This window comes from Trypanosoma brucei, chromosome 8 (genome assembly GCF_000210295.1).
Source record: "Trypanosoma brucei gambiense DAL972 chromosome 8, complete sequence".
Lineage (NCBI taxonomy): Eukaryota > Euglenozoa > Kinetoplastea > Trypanosomatida > Trypanosomatidae > Trypanosoma > Trypanosoma brucei.
Genome location: NC_026741.1, coordinates 734,329 through 755,809, shown reverse-complemented (window position 1 = coordinate 755,809; position 21,481 = coordinate 734,329). Strand labels below are relative to the sequence as shown.

The 21,481-nt window shown below is 51.7% G+C and overlaps 14 protein-coding genes across 14 annotated transcripts; 4 read left to right on the top strand and 10 right to left on the bottom strand.

Moving 5' to 3' along the window:
- Nucleotides 1–160: 160 nt before the first annotated feature.
- Nucleotides 161–2,521, bottom strand: TbgDal_VIII2920 (hypothetical protein, conserved; the record flags this gene model as incomplete). Its single annotated transcript, XM_011777319.1, has 1 exon — nt 161–2,521. One exon carries the CDS (start codon nt 2,519–2,521, stop codon nt 161–163), a length of 2,361 nt encoding a protein of 786 aa, XP_011775621.1.
- Nucleotides 2,522–3,452: 931 nt separating this feature from the next.
- Nucleotides 3,453–3,965, bottom strand: TbgDal_VIII2910 (hypothetical protein, conserved; the record flags this gene model as incomplete). The annotated part of the gene is made up of 1 exon (XM_011777318.1): nt 3,453–3,965. One exon carries the CDS (start codon nt 3,963–3,965, stop codon nt 3,453–3,455), a length of 513 nt encoding a protein of 170 aa, XP_011775620.1.
- Nucleotides 3,966–4,133: 168 nt separating this feature from the next.
- TbgDal_VIII2900 (hypothetical protein, unlikely) lies at nt 4,134–4,442 on the top strand (the record flags this gene model as incomplete). The annotated part of the gene is made up of 1 exon (XM_011777317.1): nt 4,134–4,442. One exon carries the CDS (start codon nt 4,134–4,136, stop codon nt 4,440–4,442), a length of 309 nt encoding a protein of 102 aa, XP_011775619.1.
- Nucleotides 4,443–4,657: 215 nt separating this feature from the next.
- On the top strand, nt 4,658–4,978 carry TbgDal_VIII2890 (hypothetical protein, unlikely; the record flags this gene model as incomplete). The annotated part of the gene is made up of 1 exon (XM_011777316.1): nt 4,658–4,978. One exon carries the CDS (start codon nt 4,658–4,660, stop codon nt 4,976–4,978), a length of 321 nt encoding a protein of 106 aa, XP_011775618.1.
- Nucleotides 4,979–6,202: 1,224 nt separating this feature from the next.
- TbgDal_VIII2880 (t-complex protein 1 gamma subunit, putative) lies at nt 6,203–7,873 on the bottom strand (the record flags this gene model as incomplete). Its single annotated transcript, XM_011777315.1, has 1 exon — nt 6,203–7,873. The coding sequence occupies one exon, from the start codon at nt 7,871–7,873 to the stop codon at nt 6,203–6,205; it is 1,671 nt and encodes a 556-aa protein (XP_011775617.1).
- A 424-nt stretch (nt 7,874–8,297) lies between these two features.
- On the bottom strand, nt 8,298–9,218 carry TbgDal_VIII2870 (NAD dependent deacetylase, putative; the record flags this gene model as incomplete). Its single annotated transcript, XM_011777314.1, has 1 exon — nt 8,298–9,218. The coding sequence occupies one exon, from the start codon at nt 9,216–9,218 to the stop codon at nt 8,298–8,300; it is 921 nt and encodes a 306-aa protein (XP_011775616.1).
- Nucleotides 9,219–9,616: 398 nt separating this feature from the next.
- Nucleotides 9,617–11,041, bottom strand: TbgDal_VIII2860 (S-adenosyl-methyltransferase mraW-like protein,putative; the record flags this gene model as incomplete). Its single annotated transcript, XM_011777313.1, has 1 exon — nt 9,617–11,041. The coding sequence occupies one exon, from the start codon at nt 11,039–11,041 to the stop codon at nt 9,617–9,619; it is 1,425 nt and encodes a 474-aa protein (XP_011775615.1).
- A 390-nt stretch (nt 11,042–11,431) lies between these two features.
- Nucleotides 11,432–11,794, bottom strand: TbgDal_VIII2850 (hypothetical protein, conserved; the record flags this gene model as incomplete). Its single annotated transcript, XM_011777312.1, has 1 exon — nt 11,432–11,794. One exon carries the CDS (start codon nt 11,792–11,794, stop codon nt 11,432–11,434), a length of 363 nt encoding a protein of 120 aa, XP_011775614.1.
- A 261-nt stretch (nt 11,795–12,055) lies between these two features.
- On the bottom strand, nt 12,056–13,387 carry TbgDal_VIII2840 (hypothetical protein, conserved; the record flags this gene model as incomplete). Its single annotated transcript, XM_011777311.1, has 1 exon — nt 12,056–13,387. The coding sequence occupies one exon, from the start codon at nt 13,385–13,387 to the stop codon at nt 12,056–12,058; it is 1,332 nt and encodes a 443-aa protein (XP_011775613.1).
- Nucleotides 13,388–13,728: 341 nt separating this feature from the next.
- Nucleotides 13,729–14,076, top strand: TbgDal_VIII2830 (hypothetical protein, unlikely; the record flags this gene model as incomplete). The annotated part of the gene is made up of 1 exon (XM_011777310.1): nt 13,729–14,076. One exon carries the CDS (start codon nt 13,729–13,731, stop codon nt 14,074–14,076), a length of 348 nt encoding a protein of 115 aa, XP_011775612.1.
- Nucleotides 14,077–14,150: 74 nt separating this feature from the next.
- TbgDal_VIII2820 (hypothetical protein, unlikely) lies at nt 14,151–14,459 on the top strand (the record flags this gene model as incomplete). Its single annotated transcript, XM_011777309.1, has 1 exon — nt 14,151–14,459. The coding sequence occupies one exon, from the start codon at nt 14,151–14,153 to the stop codon at nt 14,457–14,459; it is 309 nt and encodes a 102-aa protein (XP_011775611.1).
- A 421-nt stretch (nt 14,460–14,880) lies between these two features.
- TbgDal_VIII2810 (coronin, putative) lies at nt 14,881–16,452 on the bottom strand (the record flags this gene model as incomplete). The annotated part of the gene is made up of 1 exon (XM_011777308.1): nt 14,881–16,452. One exon carries the CDS (start codon nt 16,450–16,452, stop codon nt 14,881–14,883), a length of 1,572 nt encoding a protein of 523 aa, XP_011775610.1.
- A 208-nt stretch (nt 16,453–16,660) lies between these two features.
- Nucleotides 16,661–17,068, bottom strand: TbgDal_VIII2800 (hypothetical protein, conserved; the record flags this gene model as incomplete). The annotated part of the gene is made up of 1 exon (XM_011777307.1): nt 16,661–17,068. The coding sequence occupies one exon, from the start codon at nt 17,066–17,068 to the stop codon at nt 16,661–16,663; it is 408 nt and encodes a 135-aa protein (XP_011775609.1).
- Nucleotides 17,069–17,457: 389 nt separating this feature from the next.
- On the bottom strand, nt 17,458–21,369 carry TbgDal_VIII2790 (hypothetical protein, conserved; the record flags this gene model as incomplete). Its single annotated transcript, XM_011777306.1, has 1 exon — nt 17,458–21,369. One exon carries the CDS (start codon nt 21,367–21,369, stop codon nt 17,458–17,460), a length of 3,912 nt encoding a protein of 1,303 aa, XP_011775608.1.
- Nucleotides 21,370–21,481: the final 112 nt, after the last annotated feature.

Genomic DNA, 21,481 nt, shown 5'->3' with positions numbered 1-21,481 from the left:
AAAAAGACATAGCAAAGACACGCGACGATAAAAACAGTGACTCGAATTGTACACAAACGAGTTGCCTCCAACCTTCACAACCGTTGCTTGCTCACATATGTATCTTTGTTCTTAACTGTTGCGCACGCACCGTTGCTCACCTTCCAGATCACCTTAGACGTTACAGAGTTTTGCAATACTTAGCCTTAACAGCATCGTCAATGGGTGCCTTATCTTTCCCTTTGCGCAGTAACAGAGAGAGTCGCTTTTTCGCAGGAAGCGGCCCAGCGCTCTTTTTACCATCCCCGTCTCCTTCCTTATCGTCGGTTTGGGGCTTCCCTTTCTGCTTATCCTGCGCTTTTCGCAGAAACGCATCCCACTTGCGGTAACGTTTGAACTTAAGCTTCTCTTGATGTACCTTCTCCACAGCTTCTACGCGAGTCTTTTGTTGTAATTCCGCACGCTGTAATGTATCCTGCAGGGCTCCCGGAAGAAGCTGTCGGTTCACTGTCCAGCGCGACTGTGCCTCACGGGAGGGAAGGATTTGGAAGCGGCCGTCACTGAGCTCCTGGTAGCGGCCGATACGTGGGTCACCAAAACGTCCCGTTGTCATGTTAAATTCCTCCTCGCCATTGAAAATTGCCCACGGCGGCAGCTCTTTTGGTTCATCTTCTTGCGATTCCCCCTTTTCCCAATCTGAGGAGGTTGGCAGAAGCCGGCCGCTACTTTCGTTGTCATTATTGTGCTCTGCATCCACACCAAGCACACGCGATGAAGGAACCATATCCTCCTCAGGTGGCGTGAAGGACTTCGCTGAAGCCGCGAGCGCCGCCGCTTCAAGTAGACTGTGCTCGCGCCGCAACGTTTCCTCTGCCCGCCGCTCCTTCCTGAGAGCTTCACGGCGGATAGCTTTCAAGTGTAAGTTAATCTCCTTATTGTCCACCACCTGCAGATTGTTTGTCCGCTGCGAAATAATGCGAAAAGCTTCATAATTCTCCAGCGTCTTGTGCACACCCTCATCCTCCTGCTGGCGACGCAGAGCTGGTGTGGGGGATGCGCCGCCTTCCTCGTTAAGCTGTTGCGGAAGGAGCGTGGTAGAGTGCCACTGCACGGCTTCCAGGAGCGAGAGCGGGTGCCGCCGCTTCCATGTCAGGGAAAACTGGTACGCGTAACGTCGGAGTAAACTCTCCGGAAGCTCGTCAAGATCGCCAGTAGATGCTTTGCTGCGCACAAGCTGCAGCTCGTCTACGTTCAGCGAGAGACGTTGCAGTCGATCAATGCTACGTGACTTTTCCCCTGTAGAAGTATGACGAACTGGCTTACGCAGAATACCCCACGGTGTGTGAAGGAAATCAGGAGCAACCGATTCTTTTTCCTCTGCCGTTATCGTCTGGTCTACACCACAAGCATACGAAATTATTACGGGCTGGGAGCCACCACTGTTGGCAGCAGATGGAATTGCATCAGTACCTTCATTATTAACACTCTCGTCTGCCTTATTCTCCGCTATGATCCCGTCGCGACGAAGGGAATTCAAGTCATTTTCCAAAATGTGGGCCACCGACTGGAAGTAATGCTTGCGACGCTCCAGCATATCTCGAATGCTCTTTTCACTGACGCAGTGAAGAACACGCTTTACTAGGTCGGTTTTGTTTCCGTGCCGTAGCTGCCTCTGAGCGGAAAGAAATATGCGCAGCTCCTCTTCATGGAGTTTGTCTAGTTGCTCACACAGGGAAATTGCCGTACTACCCTGAGCTCGCTGATTTCCAAGCTTCTGCTGCTCATCCATCATCCGAGCGGTGCTCCATGCGTCTGTGGGGTTCCGTATATGCATTGTGGCGATGGGTTTCGCATCACTTTTTCCCAACCCCGCAGCATTTGATCCCCCACCAAAAGATGACGACCGATCTCCTTCACGCTCCTTGTCCCGCACAGAAATAGCCTCTTGCTCCGACGGTGGCGGTGGTGGCGCCGGTGGCAGCACACCGCTCATGTACTCCTCGAATTTCTGCACACATAATCTGTCCCTTTCCCGCTGTAGCTGCAACTCAGCCTCCGCAAGTTCCTCAGGAAACGTCTCAAGAGACTCTTCGATTTTCTGTTGTAAGTCACACCGAAGATGGTGTCGCCTCGGAGACGTTGCGTCGTGCAAAGCCACGTACGTCTCGGGAAGCGGTCGGATACCGCTCTCCAGCATGCGAGAAAACAGTTTGTACGCCTGCCACTCCAACCGAGCCCGACCCATGGTCGCAATGAGAGAAGTGTACATGAGGGCATCGGGCTCAATACCACGGCGCACCATCATATTAAGCTGGAGCAGTGCATCACGGGCTGTCTCATAAGCTTCACCGTCCGAGTTGTTGTCGCCTTCCGGTGGGGGCTCCACAAAGGGACGTTCATGCACGCAACGGTAACAGATGCTGAGCGGGTCAGACCGTTCAGCCACTGGAAGTGCAGCAGCCGTTATTCTACGGCGCCGCATGAATGAAAACGGGGCGTAATTCATGCGGACTCCAAGAAGTAACCGTGCACGTTTCTCCATTAGCGCCTTTTGCACCACCTTATTTTGCAGTCCCTAGCTGCCCTAGTCAACCTGATCCACTCTGTGAGCAACACGGCAGCTGGAAAAAAAAATGACGAGAGAAAGGGGCATGCACAAGTTGGTCACAGACGCAGGGAAAAGACAGAATCATGCGCTATGCAGTACGACATGAAGTAGAAATGGTTAGGAATACGTAATATGTTCACGTGAGCGGTTTCATGACCTTTTTGTGCATATTTACGCGTCCTTCTGCAACAAAGGGATGAACTCATTGTGACCGTCACAAGCGTGTCACGTCCACCACACATCACTTTTTATTCTCCTCCAACATTCTGACCTCATGCACGTACCGAACATTGATAACTTCTTGCCAATGATGATTCCCATTTTCGTCTAAAGAAAGCAGAAAAATAAAGCACCAGGGCTGCGAAGTCTGCTTCGTCTCCAACAGGACTCCAACCACATCGCCCCAGTACGTTCTACAAGAGGGGTAGTGTGAAAAAAAAAAAAATAGTAACAGTAGTGACAATGGTGGCGCGATCTCTATGAAGAAGCAACGGTTAGGAGATGAGAACTGACGGATACTCGGTAAAGTAAGTTGATCTCTGCCGGAAAATAGGGCAAGAGGACAATACTACACGCATGCGTACACACACACACACACATATATATATATATATATACATATATATGTGTATCTCTGGGTAGGGGTAAAAGAAATATTCTTCCCTTCCTCGTCGTGTGGTCAACGCGCCTCAGTTACATCCGTCCGCTTCTTAACCGTAATGTTCAGTCGTCTAACACTTCTTCGGTTCCCATGTTGCCGCTCCTGCCACTTGTGCGAATAGTTTCCAAAACCATCATAATCTTTTGTGAATGTGTGTGCTCCCGCCCATACGCAGGGCACAACACGGAAAATGTTCTGTGCTGCCTACAACAGACCTTTCAGTGGGTTGTCTAAGTATGCCTTCCGCTGCCTGTCGCTCAGCCGCTCCCAACGGTCACACAGAAAAGACATACGTTCCCGCAACCCCATTTGTCGCACCGACGGATGTGATTTCAGTATTTCATATGCGAATGATGCAACTGGCACCTCACCTGTGATGTCCCGTCGCTGCATGCGCTCCGCTAACTCCAGTACTTTTGCCTCACTATGTTTTCCCTTATAACCAACAATGCCCATGGAAGCGTTGTCTACAGGAACAAACCCGGTGGATTCGGCAAAAGCGGATTCCCCTTTCCCTTCCTCGCCCGCCTCTGTACCCGCTCGCCGACCCCGCCGGCCTTTGCGACTACCACTGCTGGACGGTTTTATGATATCCGCACTATCCATTTCACTAAGCGATTCAACAGCAGAGGGATCCACTACACTCATTCCTTTCGCTGACCTTCCCGCCTTGCGCATAAGGCCCCCGGCGAGGGAAGTGAATGAGATGCGGAACATCCAAACGAAGAAATGACGCTTTTAAATGTGTTACCCCCAACACCCACCCTCTGAAATATATATGTGATTTCTACGGTCTTTTGTGGCCTCAAGTATTTCTATCAGTTGCGTTTATGGTGTGCTGCACCGGCTGCGTTGGTGTCCCGCGAGGCGGATGACCGGATACTTATGAGCTTCTTCAACCTCAATTTCAGTGCCCTCCCCGCCCTTTCACTCACTTCAACAACCAAACCAACGGCCAACACTGCAGCAGTCTTTAGTAGTTTGTTAGGGCTACCTGGCGTATCCTTTTTCTCTTTTCAGCGCCCTGCAGGCGATGGAGACACGCCGCAATACGCTAAGGAATATCGAAAGTTAATTGTCGGGGTCCTCAGAAACACCGGCAAGTCTAACGGTCAAAAGAAGAGATCAGATAAAAGGGAAACACACACACACACTGAGACCCTCTCTCTTCCGAACCTTCCTTTTCAGCTATAAGAGTGTCTATATCAGTGAGCCCAAACTCCACGCGGGTACGTGTAGAAGAAAACAAACCAGAGACGCAACCAAAAATAACGAAGGGACCTTTTCCCTCGATAAAATAAAATAAAAGAGAAACTACAGCAACAAAGTCGCCTTCAGTTTCTCCTGCTATTACTTGATGTACCTTGCTTTTTTATACTACTTACCGGTTTGTTGGGAAGCAAGACTTTATGGAGGGAGGAGATCCACGACAGAAAAAAAAAAAGAAGTTTGATCACGAAACAGTAACAAGCAAAAGGAAACACGAGGAAACAGGAGGAATTTTGAGACAACCACAAAAGGAAATAGGTGGGGAAACCAAAGAACGGCCAGAATCAGCGCAACACCCACATGCTCTCTTATATAAGGAAGGAGGAGGAGTGCGAAAGTTGTTTTCATTTGTATCTGCTTCTTCTCATCTGGAATTCACAAGTCCGGCCATCGTCGGCAAAGCGGTCGTGTTTTCATTCGCCCACACATTCACACAAAAACGCCCATTGGCTTCATATTGAATGTCACCCTCATCTGCAACAAAGGAGAGGGAAGAAGTGTGCAGAATTCCCGCGAGCGACGTACACAAAACTGAGGAAGGCGAGGCTACGGAATAGAACACCAAAAAAAAACATATAAAAGAGGAAAAGAAACAATAAGCGGGAGGAGGCTTCAAGTACGAAACACCACAAAAACGAGGATTTACGGAGAAATGCGATGAACTGTAAAGAATCCAAGTGTATTCCTCCTTGCCCCCGAGTTCCACTCCTTTTTACCACCGTCGACGTTTAAGGACGCCACATCCCTCCTCACATACACACACACAAAAAAAAAACAGTGCACAAGACCAAACTCCGACCCCCCAGTAATGCTGTGAGCATCTAATAATGCACCCATCCCAGCCTTCATTACTGTTAACAGTTACGTGTTGTATTTTGTATTGCTTTTACTTCGTTCTCTTTTCTTTTTTTGAAGCTTCCTTTCGTTTCTTCTTTTTAGTTGCTCCTTTTTTTTCTTTTTCTTTTGTTCTGTTTTCCTTGGTTTCTTAGCATTCTTATGGTTTCTTAAAGTCACACCACAATCGGCCGTCACGGCTTTTATTTCAGACAAGCATCACTTCCGCTTGTCTTTTTTTTTTTTTACCCCCGTCTCACTCATATATTTCTCTTTCCCTATCATTCGTTTCCACACCCTACAATCAATCATTTTTCTAACGCTAACGCTTGCTGCACCTTCACAATCCTTTGCTTGTTCAGCTCCTTTTCCCTCTTTCTTGGTTCCTTCTCATATCGAAATCTCGCCGTTACGCACTACAGACGCCGGGCACGACGGGGCAGGCACCGGAGGAGTCCATCAAATCTTTCTTATTCTTCTATCACTGCTATTGCCGCTACTTACAATTATATTTCGGTGCCGGTTACAAATAATATTTTGAATGGTGGCGGTTGTGGCACAGATGAATAGAGAGAGAGAGCCAGGCCACATGTGGGGGAAAGGAACCAAATGTGACATGGACCTCGGCGGCTCAAACACTCACTATATAGCCCACACACACGCACCTCCGGCCCCTCCCGAAAGGCAATACTAAAGGTGCAGTGATGCACCGTCCCGTTAAAGAAAAAAAAAAAGAAACGGTCCACAAATCTCACTGCCCACATGCCCACGAGCATGTATGAATTTGATATAAGGAATAGGAAAAAAGTAAGGGAGAAAGTGGGGACGCTGTAAACAACTCCACGATGAAGTTAGGCAGCTTCAGCCTCACCTTGCTCGTCATCAGCCGCTCCTTGTGCGGCTGCTGGCGCCGGCTTGTTCTCCTTCTCATGACGAAGCTTGGTTCCAGACACAACATCATCCACTCGAAGAATCATCGACGCCGCCTCGATAGCCGTCTTCAGTGCCTGCACCTTCACCGCTGCCGGCTCTACCACCCTTAAGGAACGCACGTCCACAATGTCACCTGTGGTGCCATCGACGCCCCAGTAATCACCGTCGGGCATCGCGTGGCGGGCGCGCAGTTCCGTTACAGTGCGGATTACATTCGCCCCGCAATTGCTTGTGAGAATGCGTGGGACAACCTCCAACGCCATTGCCACGGCTTGGTACGCCGCCTGCTGTACCCCCGTGATACTCTTGGAATGGTTCATGAGGTATGAGGAAACGTACATTTCAAGCGCGGACGCACCGTACACTACACGTGGCTCAAGAATAATGTTGCGTGCAACACACATGGCATCGTGCAGGTTGCGCTCCATCTCATTGATCGTATCTTTGCTTGCTCCGCGCAGCACTACACTGCAGGCCTTTCCAGATGTGCAACCGGTGATGAATGTGAAGTACTCGTCCCCTATCTTCTTGATCTCCATCAACCCTGCATGGCCGATGTGGTCCTCCGTTAGCTCCGCCACGCGACTAATAATCGTGGCACCCGTGGCACGTGCAATACGATTGTTGTCAGTCTTACGCAAACGGCGAATGCACGTGATCTGCGCCTTGTGCAGGAAGTGAGCCGCGAGGTCCGAAGCACCTTTCTCAGTGATAACAACATCCGGTTTAAAGGAAATGATGGTCTGGCAGAGGCCGCGCACGTAGTCCTCCTCTTGCTTGAGCAGCAGTTCCCAGTCAGTGGCCTGTCCAACCTCGACGTTGATGGTGGTTTCCGGCTTCTTATACTCCAGAGGACAATCCAGCAGCAGAATGCGCGGCTTCTCAATGTAGCGCCGCATCTTCGGATGAATATGGTCCTTGTTGAACATCACGCCATCGAGCACAACGCTATCAGAAACAGATCCGCCTGGGATTTTCTCTATCTTGGCATAACGCTTGATGTCCACTTCCTTTTGGCCGGTCACTTTGTTCTCTACCACGACACGTAACGTGGCCTCCACAGCCATCTTACACATAAGGTCGTCCTCATGAGAATTGTACTTCGTTCCAAGGCAAGCGCGAACAACCTCTTCCAACTGCTTTATGTCGTTTGGGTCAATAGATGTGGCGATCTTCTCAATTGCGGCAAGTGCATCCGTAAGCGCAAGGGAAAATCCCTTCACTATCTTCAGTGGGTGGATGCCGCGCTCAAGAAGCGGTTTGGAAAGGCTGAGAATTTCACCTGTGAGGATAATAACAGACGTGGTCCCGTCACCCACTTCCTCATCCTGGGCGCGTGCGAGCTCCAACATGTGTTTGGCTGCCGGGTGTACGACGTCAATCTCACGAAGGATGCAATTTCCATCGTTGGTGAGGACTGTGCCACCCATTGGGTCGAGGATCATCTTCAACATAGCACACGGTCCCAGTGTGCTACTGATAAGACCAGAGACAACACGAGCTGCCTCGATGTTGTTCAACTGTGCCTTGCGGCCAGTCTGCCGCTCCATCTTCTGGTTGAGCACAATGACGGGCTGTTGCTGCTGCATCTCCCCTTTCTTTCTTCCTTTGTTATTTACTTCTTTTGTCGCTTTCGGTACGTTAAGTTCTTCAACTTCACTACTTCCTGTTGAATGTGTTCGTTCCACTCAAAAGCAAAGGGGAGACAGGGAAAGCAACGAATGGTCGTCACTGCTACAGTCACAGGCACAATGACAGCGATGGATGCAAAAACAAGAACAGAAGCAAATAGTGGTTTTTTTTTTAATGGTGGATTCAAAAAAAGATTTCTACGGACAAACGCTAGAGATCTCACCATCGTCCATCTGCGATCGTTGTCTCTCTCCATGGGAAGGATACAGAAAAAGAGATTTTAAACACATGCAAAAGTGAATCGTCGCTACCAACAGTGACAAAACAAGGGTGGCACCGCAGGGGCGACTCCTTCATGTCACTTGGCACCAACAACCATCTTTACTTCGTGTCGCCCAACTCGAACCCCAAGAGCTGTTTCACCACCCCACGCATTGTGGCAGCTGTGCTATTTGTGTCCACCTTCAACTCTTCCAAACCGTCAGCTCGCGTCCTTCCCGCCGTGACAATAGCAATGGGCACACCGCTCTTGCGCGCAGCGAGCACAAAGCGGAGGGCACTGAAAACTTGAAGTGATGTCCCGAGGCAGATCAGGCAGGAAGCAGCGCGAACAGCAGTATACGCCTCCCTGACACACTCCTTAGGTACGTTCTCGCCAAACAAAACAACGTGTGGTTTCAGCAAGCCACCACAATGCTCACAGCACACAAGCTGCATGGCCTGCACAACACGGTCGGGGACCTCGTAGTCGCCATCAGGTCGTACTTCACTAAATTCAGCCTCGTAATCCCTACACAGTTGGTAATTGGCCTCACACAACCGTTGCTGAAGCCGCCGCCGCGGACTCACATCACCACACTGCATGCAGCAAACCTGGTGTATGTTCCCATGCAACTCCAACACACCAGAGTTGCTGGAGGTGTATTTGGCGTATGCTTCAACAGTTTTGCTCCCCGTACCTCCATGGGCTGCAAGGTGATGGAGACCATCCACATTTTGCGTCAGCAGCCGGTTCACAACACCGGCCCGATACAACTCATACAGACCCATATGCGTGTCATTGCAGCTTGCCCCGCTAACGGTGTTATAACCAAACATGCTTCGGGCCCAGTAGCGCTTCTGATGTTCACTGCCGCTAAGAAATACCTGCCGCGTCAGCGGCACAAAGTTCGGACGGCGATAAAGACCGTTGGGTCCTCGGTAGTCTGGCACGCCGCTCTCGGTACTGCAACCAGCACCAGTGAGGATCACGCACCGTTGCAATCCGCATTGCTTAATGAAAATAGCAAGGCGGTCAGCCATATCACTCAACTGCACTAACTTAAACACTCTGCTGCGAGTGGGTGCCTAGCCTCCTTTCTACCGGCAACTTACAGTTCGGTGGCCGTACAAAGGAGACGCAGCGCAAGAAGGGGTTCTCACAGCAGTGAAGAATTAAGGAAGTGAAGTTCGGCATGAAACTGTTGGGATTTCCAGGCTTCAATATGGCCAACGGAGTATTCAATCGAAGGATGGGCTCGACAACTTCGCGTTAACGTAGCCAACCCCTAGCCCAAGCCGTACACAATAGGTGCGCACTACTTCCCATGCCCAACCGAACATTACGGATAAGGGGTAAAAGGAGCGAGACAAACTGCTGGCGCCATGCTCGCAAAAAATTCACTAATGGTAGAGAAAACTATAACTCATGGGCGCAACACTCATTTGTCATCCAGCCCCACGTCAACTGGGGGTGGTTTGCCATTTCGGCGAAGCGTTACCCACTCTTTCCGTTCAAAGTTCTCAAAGGTAAAGTTATTTGCAGGAAATCCATGTGTTTGACCGGCATACATACCAGTAAGCCATCGCACGGAGCTCTCACGGAACTTCTCCTCCGTAAGAGTTGTGGTATTTTTCAATGCGTACGCCGACGAGGCGGCGCGGGTAATGACCCACATCTTCGCATGGCGCGTGAAGCCGTATATTTGCACGTCATCGATCGATATATCCTCCACATAGGACAACAAAGCATGGGGGTGGTCGTCTACAGTGCCACGCACAAGCCGCTCTTCCCACGGGAGGCGGCTGAACACCACCAAACGCCCATCATCCCGAAGCATTAACAGCGCATTCTCAATGCCCTGCCTCAACTCGTACATCTCGTTGTTTATTATGCATCGCAATGAGGTGAGGAACTTCCACGACATGGGCGACTTGCGACGGCTGCCTTGGGATCGCCAGCCCCCCTCCGGTAGCTCATCTCCAGCTTGTTCAATACAGGTAAGCACTTCACGTGAATCCACGAACGGCTTTCGCCGGGTTATCGCGCGTGACATCTTCATTGCTTGACCGTACTCCAAGAGACCGTAGACCAATAACGAGGAAACAAGCGTATGCTGCGATACAGTATTAAGGTATTCGAGTGCACCTACTCCCATCTGCGGCCCGAAGCGCATGTCAAGGCGGTGACCGCCCTCATCATCCAGCAGAAACCCACGCTCAGGATCCTCCAACTGCGTATCTGAAACCCCGCCGTCGATCATGATAGCATCAAAAGACCGCTCACCGAACATGGCCTTCGCCTCAGACATCTTACAACAGTAAAAGCGAAACCGATCCCCACCAAACTCCTCAACCAAATCCCTCGCCGCGTGCATTGCGTCGTGGTCGCAATCAAGCGCCACAACGCGGGTGTACGGCCCACCATTTTCAAGAACAGCACCGGCGTGGTAGCCGCTGCCGAGCGTGCAGTCCAAAACGTCATAAGACACCAGCCGCTTCTGTTTCGTCACCTGCAGAGAGAGCCCCCCTGTTACGGTTAGAGCATCACAGGATGAAGTAAGCGGAAGTTGCGCTGGGGCCGCTGTTGTTGGCAAGGAACAGGCTGCGGTTGCTGACTTTGTGCTTCTCTGCACCACTCGCCTCTTTTGCAGGGGGGCCCTCTTTACATGAAGCGCCTTGCGCACACCTGGTGTGCTGGGGTACCCCTCTTCGATGGCGCGCACCGCCAAATACTGAGCCAGTGACTTTGTCTCCAGCCAGCGTAATCCACCACAAACACCTTGAAACAGTTGCTTCATCATTAATGGAGGGTGCTCGACGCGATTCATTTCTGACCAACGATGGGGTACAACGATTCTCTTCATGTTTTTAAACAAAACCTTGGACTATGTGAGCATACAGAAGTCTTAGTGTGGATCATTGGTATGTAAACGGGGGCAAAGTCAAGCAACCCACATTATAATCATCACAGTTGTGCATGCTTATACGCGGCATTGGCAACGAACCGTGAGCCAACCTGCATCAACCTCCCACAAATGTTAAAGGCGACTTCCAGTGAAAACAGATACAAATGCAGGACACCGAGTGAACTCCGATGTCCCTGTTCCAAATTCTTTAAATTATTGGGGGTCCTTATCCCAGGTGAAGCCGCGGTCAAAGCACTCTTCGCTAAATCGTTCCGTTTTGCGATGTTGCCGACAATGAGAAGTGCGGTCACCATCGCATTGCAGCCGCCACAAAAACTATGTCGATTATCATGATGATGATGCGATCCCACACAACGATGTTCCTACTACTACCAGTGAGCACCCCACAAGAGTCCGCGGCTTCAGCGTACCCTCTCGTAGCACGAGAACGCTTACTAACACTGTGATGACAAAGGCGAGGGAGTTGGCCACAATACTGCCCACCGCCACATCAGCACTGGGAAGCCCCGCAAAGAAAAAAACGGAACCGCTGAGATTCGCTAATTGTGCGGCTAGGTACTTTGGTCGTGAAGCAAGGAAGCGAAGATCCTCCAGAAACGAGGAGGAGTCCACCGACATTCCACCGCTATACCGTTTCAGAAGTGGATTTGTGATTCCCCAAATGATCCCAGCTAGCAAAAGGAAGTACATCCCACACTATCTTCTAGATGATAAACAGTAAAAGAAAAAAACAGCAAGCAATTGACAGTAATATCTCGAAGCAAGCATCGGGGGACGAAGTTTGGTGAAGAAATAGTCAAAGTGATCGAATATACTACGGCGAAAGCGGTGTTTCTGCATCGCTCTCTTGCGGGGAAGGATAAACCGGCGGTGACAGCGGCAATAAGATGACAAACCGATGCACCATTGCATCCACAACAATACGAAATTGCCTTACAATAAAGCACGCCGCTATCGCTTGGCAAAGCGACGCTTCACCTTCTTTCCATCAAGATATCCCGGGAACTGTCCCCTTTCGCGCCGGCGGTCCACTGACAGCAGTCCCGACTTCTTCAGTGGAATACGCGTCAGTGGAATCAACTTCACGAGAGCGTTCGCAACCGCCATGCGTAAGGCGAAGGCAGCAATTTCGTTGGCGATGGAGGGCATTGCATGCCCTTCGGAAACGATATGCACATCGAAATCCCTGTAATCCAGATTTGCCTCATCAAACGGCATCAAAACCATCTCCATTAACCACGCTTTATTGTCAAGAACCAGTGAAAGTGGTTTGCCCATCACAGTGATGATGCCGTTGTGGTCTCTGTTCTCACGAAGGAGGGCGGTGAAGTGGTATTTCTCACCATCCGCACAGCCACGACCAACAGCAATTCCAGTTTCCGGATCCACCTCCGCTTCATCAATACGTACGCCTATCTGGTGTCGGGAATCCTCACCTGCTACCTTACGGGCAAAGTCTTTAAGGACCGTGTAGAAGTGGCTGTAGCTATCCGCGCTATCAGCAAGGAGAGTGGCTTTGCTCATCAGTCGGTAGTTCTCAAACATAACACGCACATCATCTCTGTTGAACTTCCGACGACTAAACTCAAACAGTGCATGTTCTGTTTTAAACGCTCGTGTCTCCGTTAACCGACCCATCCACTCCAAGAAATTCGTGTAGTGACCCGGTGCGTTGTCAAGTCCCACCGCTTCGGCCGTGATGGTGCGACTAAGCTGCCGTGAAGCGGCGCTGACTGGCCTACTAATGCACTCTAATGTCCGCTGCACAAGTGCCTGAGCTTCGTAACAGTTTAGCTCTGGAAAAAGGGCCGCCAATACCTCGCCGATCTGTTCCGCATCGAGACCATCAACAGAAGCGTAGTATTCATCCACAGATTGAAAATACACCCCACCACTCACCCGCATCCAGGCCTCTTTCAACGACTGTGCAGTTAGATCAAGTCGCAGCTCGTCGCGCAACGACGAAAGAGTGTTATGCTCCGCCGGTACGTACTCTCCGGGGTACATTGGGTACTCGCGGAAATAAAACAAGTTACCATGTGTTGCCTGCCCGTTAGCCGCGAAGGAATTCTCTCCGACCTCCAGCGGCATCATTAGCTCCCGAATCCTCTCCTCCTCTTGGGATAGGGAAATATCCTTATCACGCCGCACGTGTGAGTTAACCCACACGAGGCGCTCGCCGTCACTCTTAGGAACACCGGGACTACCCGAGTCAGCCAACTTGCCAGCGAGTCGGAAGAGACGGGCGTGGCGCGCTGTTCTTGGTGATAAGAGCTTCTGCATGAGATAACTCTTATCGTTAAAGAAAGAAAAAAGTTAAAGATGATAGTAAAGGACGAGGTTAGTAGGAAGCGGGTTAGTAAAGCAAACAGGCAATCCAAGAAAAACTGGTACAACGCATGTGAGCAACCGTCCAGCGTAAGGAGTAGGGAAAACGCCCTTAAAAGAATGACAAATCGGAAAAAAAAAGTGGAAAAGAAAAGAAGTGGATCGGATAAATTGTAGGGACCAAAAGTGGAAGAGGGAGGAAGGGAGCGGACGGCACCTGGATAGCAAAATAGTGTTTGAATATTTTCAAATAGGCACCGTCTAGTCAGTACAGCACCCAACAAGGCTCTTTTCTTATGAACTCTGTACCCCACAACATCATTCCCTCCTTACTTACTCCTCCCGCTATACCTCAATCTCTTTTATCTCCGTTCTTTTCCCTTCTATTTCCTAACGTATCAACCAAAGGCACTGATTCCTTCTCTCCCTTCTTCCACATCGATATTACTCCATTCTCTTTCATGGTGTCGCTACCGCGGTTGACGCTATTGTTATTTGCATCAAAATACAATCTCCCTCTCATTGTGTTTTATCCCCCTTATGTACCCTTTCCCCCACCAGTTGTTTCATACCTTTTATTCTTTTCATGTCTGCTTGTTCACTTCTATTTATTTATTTATTTTCAACTTCCCATTTCCTTCTAGCACACCTGGGAAACATAACTGTATCCACACAGCTTCCAAACGGGCATTTAACATAATGATGTATATATATATATATGCAAAACCCTCTTTATCAGTCATGTTTGGTTCCCCATTCCGTTCCTCCAGAAACCTCTCCGCCAACATTCCTCCTTCTCATTTTTTCCCGTTTGTTCTGCTTACTTTCCTCACATGTCCAACTTAATTGTGGCGCTGAGGTCAGTAATACGCTCTCTGGCGGATACGGTTACACCTCTCGGGTGTTTATGTGTTCCTTTCTCACAAAAGGTTTTTTTTTACGAAAAAAAAGGTGCTCCAAAAATCAGCCACTCCGCTACCTCCTCCCCCTCTCTCTCCAATGTACCTGCAAACGAGCGAATAAATAAAGATGCGCAACCAGAACGAAGGGAAAAAACATGTGGGAAAAAATGCAGTAATGGGAAGCAAAATAACAAAACAAGATAGACACGCCGCAGCGAAAGCAGCCCACACAAGTACGCACACGCACTAGTAAATGGAACGGAACGATGAGTAGTTGTGGTGCCGGTAAACAGCTATGATGTAAGTAAATTATGCTGGCCAAGAAAGGATACGAAAATTAGGGAAGAAATGACAAACACGCACCAGTCTGGATAACGTATATCCCACCACTCTTCCCACCCGGCGACCCCTCTCCGGGCTGCTCCTTCACTTTCCTATTTATCGTCAAACGACTTTCCACGACTGAGCCAACCATCACTAGAATGAGAAAAAAAGGCACACGCAATTTAAGCATGTGAAAGCAACAATAGCTGGAAGAAGACAGCATTACGCTTGACTACCAGAGGCAAGGGCCTTTATCTTTGCGATTGTCTCCACGACAAGGCTCTCCTTCTTCTGAAGGTCCTCACGACAACGCTGCACCTCCGCCTGTTGCTGCCCCAATAGCGAGGCAAGAGCTAACAACTGCGATGATGTCTGGCTGCTGATACCTTCGGAATGGGCGGGACCCCGCACGGCGTTGGGGTCCGCGTGTTTCTGCCGGGATGATGTCACCGCCTCGTCTGCGGAGGAGTCGTCATCATCCGACTCCACCTCTGAAGGGCGAGGTACTCCCCGGCGCTTAGTCTCAGCAGCTTTTGTCGCCTCAAGACTTTTACCATCAAAAACAGCCTGCATGCTCATGACAAGAGGTTCCTTGTTCACACCACTAAAGTACTCATCAGCGGTAATAGCGGGTTCATTTGCAAAGGTGGGAGGATACACGTCAGTTTGAAGCTCCTCATCTGCAGTTTTGCGTGGTAACACCATCTGAACGTTGTACATTGACTTCTGTGTAAGGGCATAAAAGCGGGCGATCTCGCATTTGTGTGTGTCCAACATCCACTTGGGAACCATGCAAAGCCCCCGATGAATCTCCGATGAGGAGTACGAAGAACAGTTAATGAGCCGACTGTTTCTCAATTCGAAAGAGCGAATGCCGCCCTCACCGCGGCTTCCAATATAAAATAGGCTTGTGTCTTCGTCAAAAAAGGGCATAGAAACAGCACATGACTGGTCAACATCCACGGTACTCGCTGGTGCCGCCAACTTGCGGATGTCCCATACCATTGCCTGACGCATTTGCATTGTATTTACTCCAATTGTAATGACAAGGTCGGCACGTCGTGCCCAAAGAGCACGCTGAGTTTTGGTGCTCTCACTAGCGCCGCTGGAGCAGACAATTTTTTGGCTTCTCGGATCCACAATGTTTAGTTTTTTATCCTTAGATGTGGTGCAAAGAAGCGAACCATCAAGATTCCAATCCAGCGAGCTGATCTGCTCCGCGTGGCACTTCACCACTTCTTTTGCGACACCTTTCTGGACATCCCACACGTTTACTACCATATCAGCACCCGCGGAAGCCAGCACGTTGGCGGCGCTGGGGTGGAAGCTCAGTAGGCCCACCTTCTTGGTGTGGCCTTGCAGGTGAACAATGTTGTCAGAGCAGTTCTGCGTCAGACCCTCTTCGGGGATGTTCCACCCCATAATGGTCCCGTCCTCGCTCGCTGTGAATAGCTTCGACGAGTCAAATGGATTGAAGGTGACATCAATGATGTCCCCCTCCTGGCCCAAAAGTATGGGCGGGTTCGAGGCCAACTTCCCGCAATCAGTGTGGCGCAGAACAGCCGTGCTACCAAGTTGCAACCACGGTATCGCAATGAAGCGGTCGTTACAGGCGATAAGGTTGCTGCACTCCCACCGCGCTGCAGAAGGAGTCAGGTTTAGGAACTGTTGGTCCTGCCGTGCCGGTACAGCCTGTGTGTGTCGAAACCGCGATACGTCCATTGGGGTGCTCCTCAGTGGGGAAGATGCTTGTGTAGAATTACTTACGTGTGCGCGTGACTTGATCCTCACCATGAACAAGAAAAAGAAACGAACGTTGACAAGAGAGAATTAGATGGAAAACTAAATTGCATGGGGCACACCAACTGCATGCACACAAAGTGGAAGGTAAAAGCAAGCGCGATTCAACATCCTACACGCCCATCCAGAGCACAGATGAAGCCCACCAAACAAACGTATCAAAGTCCGCTCGCGTCAATTCAAAGCATGTGCTACACTACACCTAACTTGAAAACGGCTTGTTTTTATCCCTTATGAACGCCGACTCCTCGAGCATTTTATTCGCGTGCTCCTTCCTTTGATTCACTTCGTTCCGATAACCCTGCCACACATCCTCTTTGAGCAGCTCATTAATATCCTCGGTCGGCAGGCGTACAACCGCCTTCACGATATTTAGATTAGAGAGGGCAAATATCACCGTTGCTACCAAGAGGCCCATCACCGCGCGTTCGTAGATCAAGTGACTCTCGTACTTCAAAAAAATGCGCCAGTGGCGGCGCTGCATGGAAATATAAGAACGACGAAACTCGCCCTTGCGCATTTCCCACAATATGTGGTACCACCGCACCCTTTCTGGAAGGTCGTATGGGGTTTTCGCCTTCACTTTTGGCACACGTGGAGAGACTTGCATGACTCACGGCGGCGTCTCCGTACAGTGCCTAGTGGTTTCTCCCACTACCAACCAGCTTGGTCGGGGAGTAAAAGCCCGCAAAGCTGAACCCCCCAAAAAAGAGACAGTGTTAACAAAGAGTAAATAGGGGAAGATATTTATGAGATGCGCGATGCAAGGTCAGCCATAGCACCCGAACTGGCATCTCCTCCACAACAAGACAGCTGCATAGTAAAGCAATTGACCACAGATACCGCTACATTGGAAGACCCATAGCGTTCACATCGACTTCGTAGCAATATAACACAATAATAATATAACAAGATCGTGACGGGGCAGCGCATATGCACGACAACCTCTAAGACATGCAAGTGACCGCAGCCAAGGATACGCAGCAGGCACGTCACCCCTCATAGAGGCGCTACATCCTCCACGTCCGCAGTGTTCCATACACTCACCTCCGGGAGATCTAAACCTCCCTCCTCAACAACCACTATATCGCCCACCCCTTCCTCTCCAGCTACAGAAACACCCCCACCACCCTCCAGGGTAACGAAACAGGGAGTCGGTGGGGGGGACGACCTTCCACAGTAATCCAAGGAATCGGTGTCATCCGACATGCACGTATGACAGGTGCTGTCCTCATGTTGTATTTCCACCTCGCCATAAACGGTGTCGCGCTCTCCACCAGGGCCATACCCTTGAACACCGCCACGGAAATCGCACGTGGCCTCCTCACCATACACCGTCCCGCACCCATAGGAACCACTTCCCCCGGCAACGAAGCGACGCATACGTAACGGGCACACCACAGAATTCTTGCTATAGAGCACTGAAAGTAGCAGAGACGCGATGAGGCCTCCGGCTGAAAAGTACTCATCTGGATCCACACGGTCCAGCGTGTACGGAGCAACAGCTACGGTGCGTGGCCAGTCTGACTCGCTCCACAGTTGAGGCATGTCATCCAGCACGGCAACACTTCGTGCGCGATGCACCGGTGCTACTCCCTCAGTGGAGGAAAACAGCTGGTCCCACACCCGCAGTACATCAGTAGTGGACTTCCGTGAGTCACACAAACGCCGCCGGTATTCACGCCAACTTTCTGCGTCCATGGCACCAACATCTGTCACGCCATCAATACTGGTGGGGCAGGAACCCATACTTTGCGAGGAAAAGCCGGAGTGGGGCACTGAGTTCACTAGGAACTCCGCTGTGTAAACACGTCCGCGATCAATCGGGAAAAGCTCCCCCTCGGGGTCGAGCAGCTGCCGCAGTATGGCCTCAGCGCGGCTGCGCGACGATTTGGTTACCAGCAACAGCGGAATGCCCCACTCCACAGCGAACCGCCGTAGCAGGTTCCTCACGCCACGTCGAACGTAAACAGTCTCCGTCCGCATCCCGCAGCGTGGATCCTCAGATACAAAGTAACTTACCATGCCCGACGCCTCGCAATGCCTCTCCAGAGCCTCCCGCTCATCGGCCTGCCCCTCCTCTTGGGAAGACCCCATATGAAACTGCGCCCTCCACAGCGGGTTGTCAAGGAAGCCATGGGCAAGCTGGTTTCTTGAAATGATGGCGTTGTCCACCAACGTGCGATCCATGTCAACCATCAGCACCTTGTCCTCCCTTAGGTGATTCAGGAGTGGCGCCACGTAGTGGCTGAAAGACTGAACGATAAACCGAGTGTCCTGCACGGCCCGAGTAGCAGACTGCGTGGGCCAACCGGGAGCTGTCGATGGGACAAGCGTGACGGAGGCTATGGGCTTTGCGTTTCGACCGTCAACGAGGAGGGCATCCAAACGATCAGAATGCGCGAGGCGGAACTCCGTCTTCAGCCGTTCACTCCTCCGTTGGTTTTGCTCGCGTCTCGAAAGGAGCTGACCGCAGCGTGAGCCATATGGAGAACCTTTAGCATTCCCCACGCTCGTCCCCTCCAGCGCTGTCTGGCAGTCTTTCTCGCCATCTCCAAGCACTTCACCTTGCGCCCAACATACGCACACCTCCACTGCGACGTCGTAGTACACATGAAGAGAGGCGCCACCTGAAACCCCAGCTGAAAGCGTCAGGTCGCTCGCACCACAAACACCACTTACGCTCTCTCCCCTCGTCCTCCGGCGACCAACTCCGTTACCAGCGCGTCCATCACTACGACCATTGTCACAGCGCTTGTGCCAACCACGATGAACGCGGCTCTCACGCGTCCCACAAATCACCAACTCCGTTGCCTCACTAATCGCGGTAATAAGGAGTCCCCGGCTCCTCGGGTTGCAATACACTGTGTCTCCTAGCAACTGGAAACGGACCGTACCGACCTGAGTGAACAGCAACATCAGTGGCATAGTTTCCTCCATCCAGTCACCCGCATTCTCTCCCTCAGACACGCACCCATTCGTGTCATTGCTGCCACGACGCGCACCAACATCGGTGCCCCCAGAAGCCCCATCACCATTATCCCCTGCAGAGTTTAGCACCACGGGGTCATAGTAGCAACGACGGGGGCTTCCACGGGCACACCAAAACTCCAGGCGCGCAGCCACCTCCTCCGCGAAAGCAACATGACCAGCCATGACTGACTTACTGTACTCGTCCACCTCCGTAGACGGCCTTCCTGTATGGCGCACTTCGTGTCCAGCAGCAGGTGGCAGAAAAATGGCTTGCTCTAGGGGCACGTCCACACTCTCCAAATTGGATGTGGGCTGCACCACCGGCACCGGCTCGCTCGATGAGCCTGTAAGAGGGGAAGGGAACGCGATGAGCCGCCCCACGGAGGGCACTGCACCGGAGAAGAAAGCCCCAGTGGCGCTGCACCGGTCAGAATACATAATGAACCACGATGATCGTCCCTCGTCACTTTCACCCACGCTGCCATCCTCCCCGCTGTCAATCCCCCGCTGGGAGCGCGCATCGGTCGGCAGGGGGCCGCATCCCATGCAGTGCTCAGTGGAGCACCTACGGTTCGGTGCGAGGGGCGGAAGTAAGAACCTCCCAGCCCCCTCTCTCGAAAAGGACGGCCTGCCCTGAGCATTGCAAGCGGGGCGAGCAACAGAGGGCAAGCAAGCCACTACACCACTACGAGTGGGGACGCCCAAGCCGCCTCGACCCAGCTCAAGTCGCAGTTGCCTCATCGACCGCATCACATGACCCCACACACCGCCGTCTCCAAGCAACGGCCCCCCACCCCTCCGCGAAGCCACAAGAGCAATAGGAGCCACGGTGCCAGCTGCGGTTTCCGGGGGTGGTATAACTACCGGACAATGACGAGAGCAACGCGAAGGCTCAACATCCTCACAGCTAGGCCGCTCGCAATGTACAAAAATAAACTTGCGGTTTCCAAAGCATGGTCCTGAGTGCTCACATGCAGCAACGTCACGACTTGCCACGAAAACAAAGTAGCGGTTATCCGCAACGCCACCGTCCCCAGCATCAGGCCCACGGAAACCCACCGGCGACGTGGGAGGCGCACCGTCCTTGCAGTCACAACTCCAATCACTCTGGATACACACGACGCAACGCGAAATGAGCTGCAGGGCACAGGCGGTGGGGTTCATGGCGACAGCCGCACGCATAAACAACCGCAAGTCCACCGAAGAGCACGTGTTGTCGTCACAACGCTCGTCGTCACAAATGGAACAATCATCGTCCGGTCGCTGGCCCATCGATGGCAAGGTGGACCATGAAGAACACCCAAAGCGATCCACAGAGTGAGGCCGTGGCCGCTTATTGTTTTTGCTTTCCTCCCGGTCCCGTCCACGCGGCGCACGAGGGCCCCCGCCATCGCAGTTATTATCATCATCCCCTACCAAACCACCCTCCGCGTCGCCGAGCTCGGTGAATCGGCCCTTACCAGCCCTCCGCTGACGCCATCGACGGTGTCGTAAGAGCAAGTCACGCAGCACAGTGTCAGAGCTCCCAGAAACGGGCACAGACAAGAACTGCTGCAGCAGCGCCATGACAACCAGGTGACGAACTAGCTCGACATGCCTAGCAGCTGTAGCCTCCTTCTCCCAGCGCACACGGTCCGTCTGTGGTACGGTACCATCCCTAGAAACAGAGCGCCAACCGGAAGAGCTCCCGCTCGTACGTTGTTCACGCGGGCGATGAGCCGCCACCGCTATGCTGTGCCACGCGGAGAGCAAGTGATGCGACACATTCAGCGTGGCGCGCACATAATCATCTAGTAGTGTCGCAGAGCTGCAAACCTCCGCCAGAATGTACGAAAGCACCTGGAGCCATCGCGACGTGATGAGCGAGCAACCCCGCACGGCAAGCAGCTGAGGTGCTGGGGGTTCTAAATCAGGCGGGGCTTGCAAGTTTCTCAGCATTTCCAACACACAGAAGCTGTGGGCTACTCACAACGTGATTACACGATGTTTCCCTAACCACAACTCTCCTGGAAGAGCTGAATGGCGTTCAGTGACGCAAGTGTGACAAAGC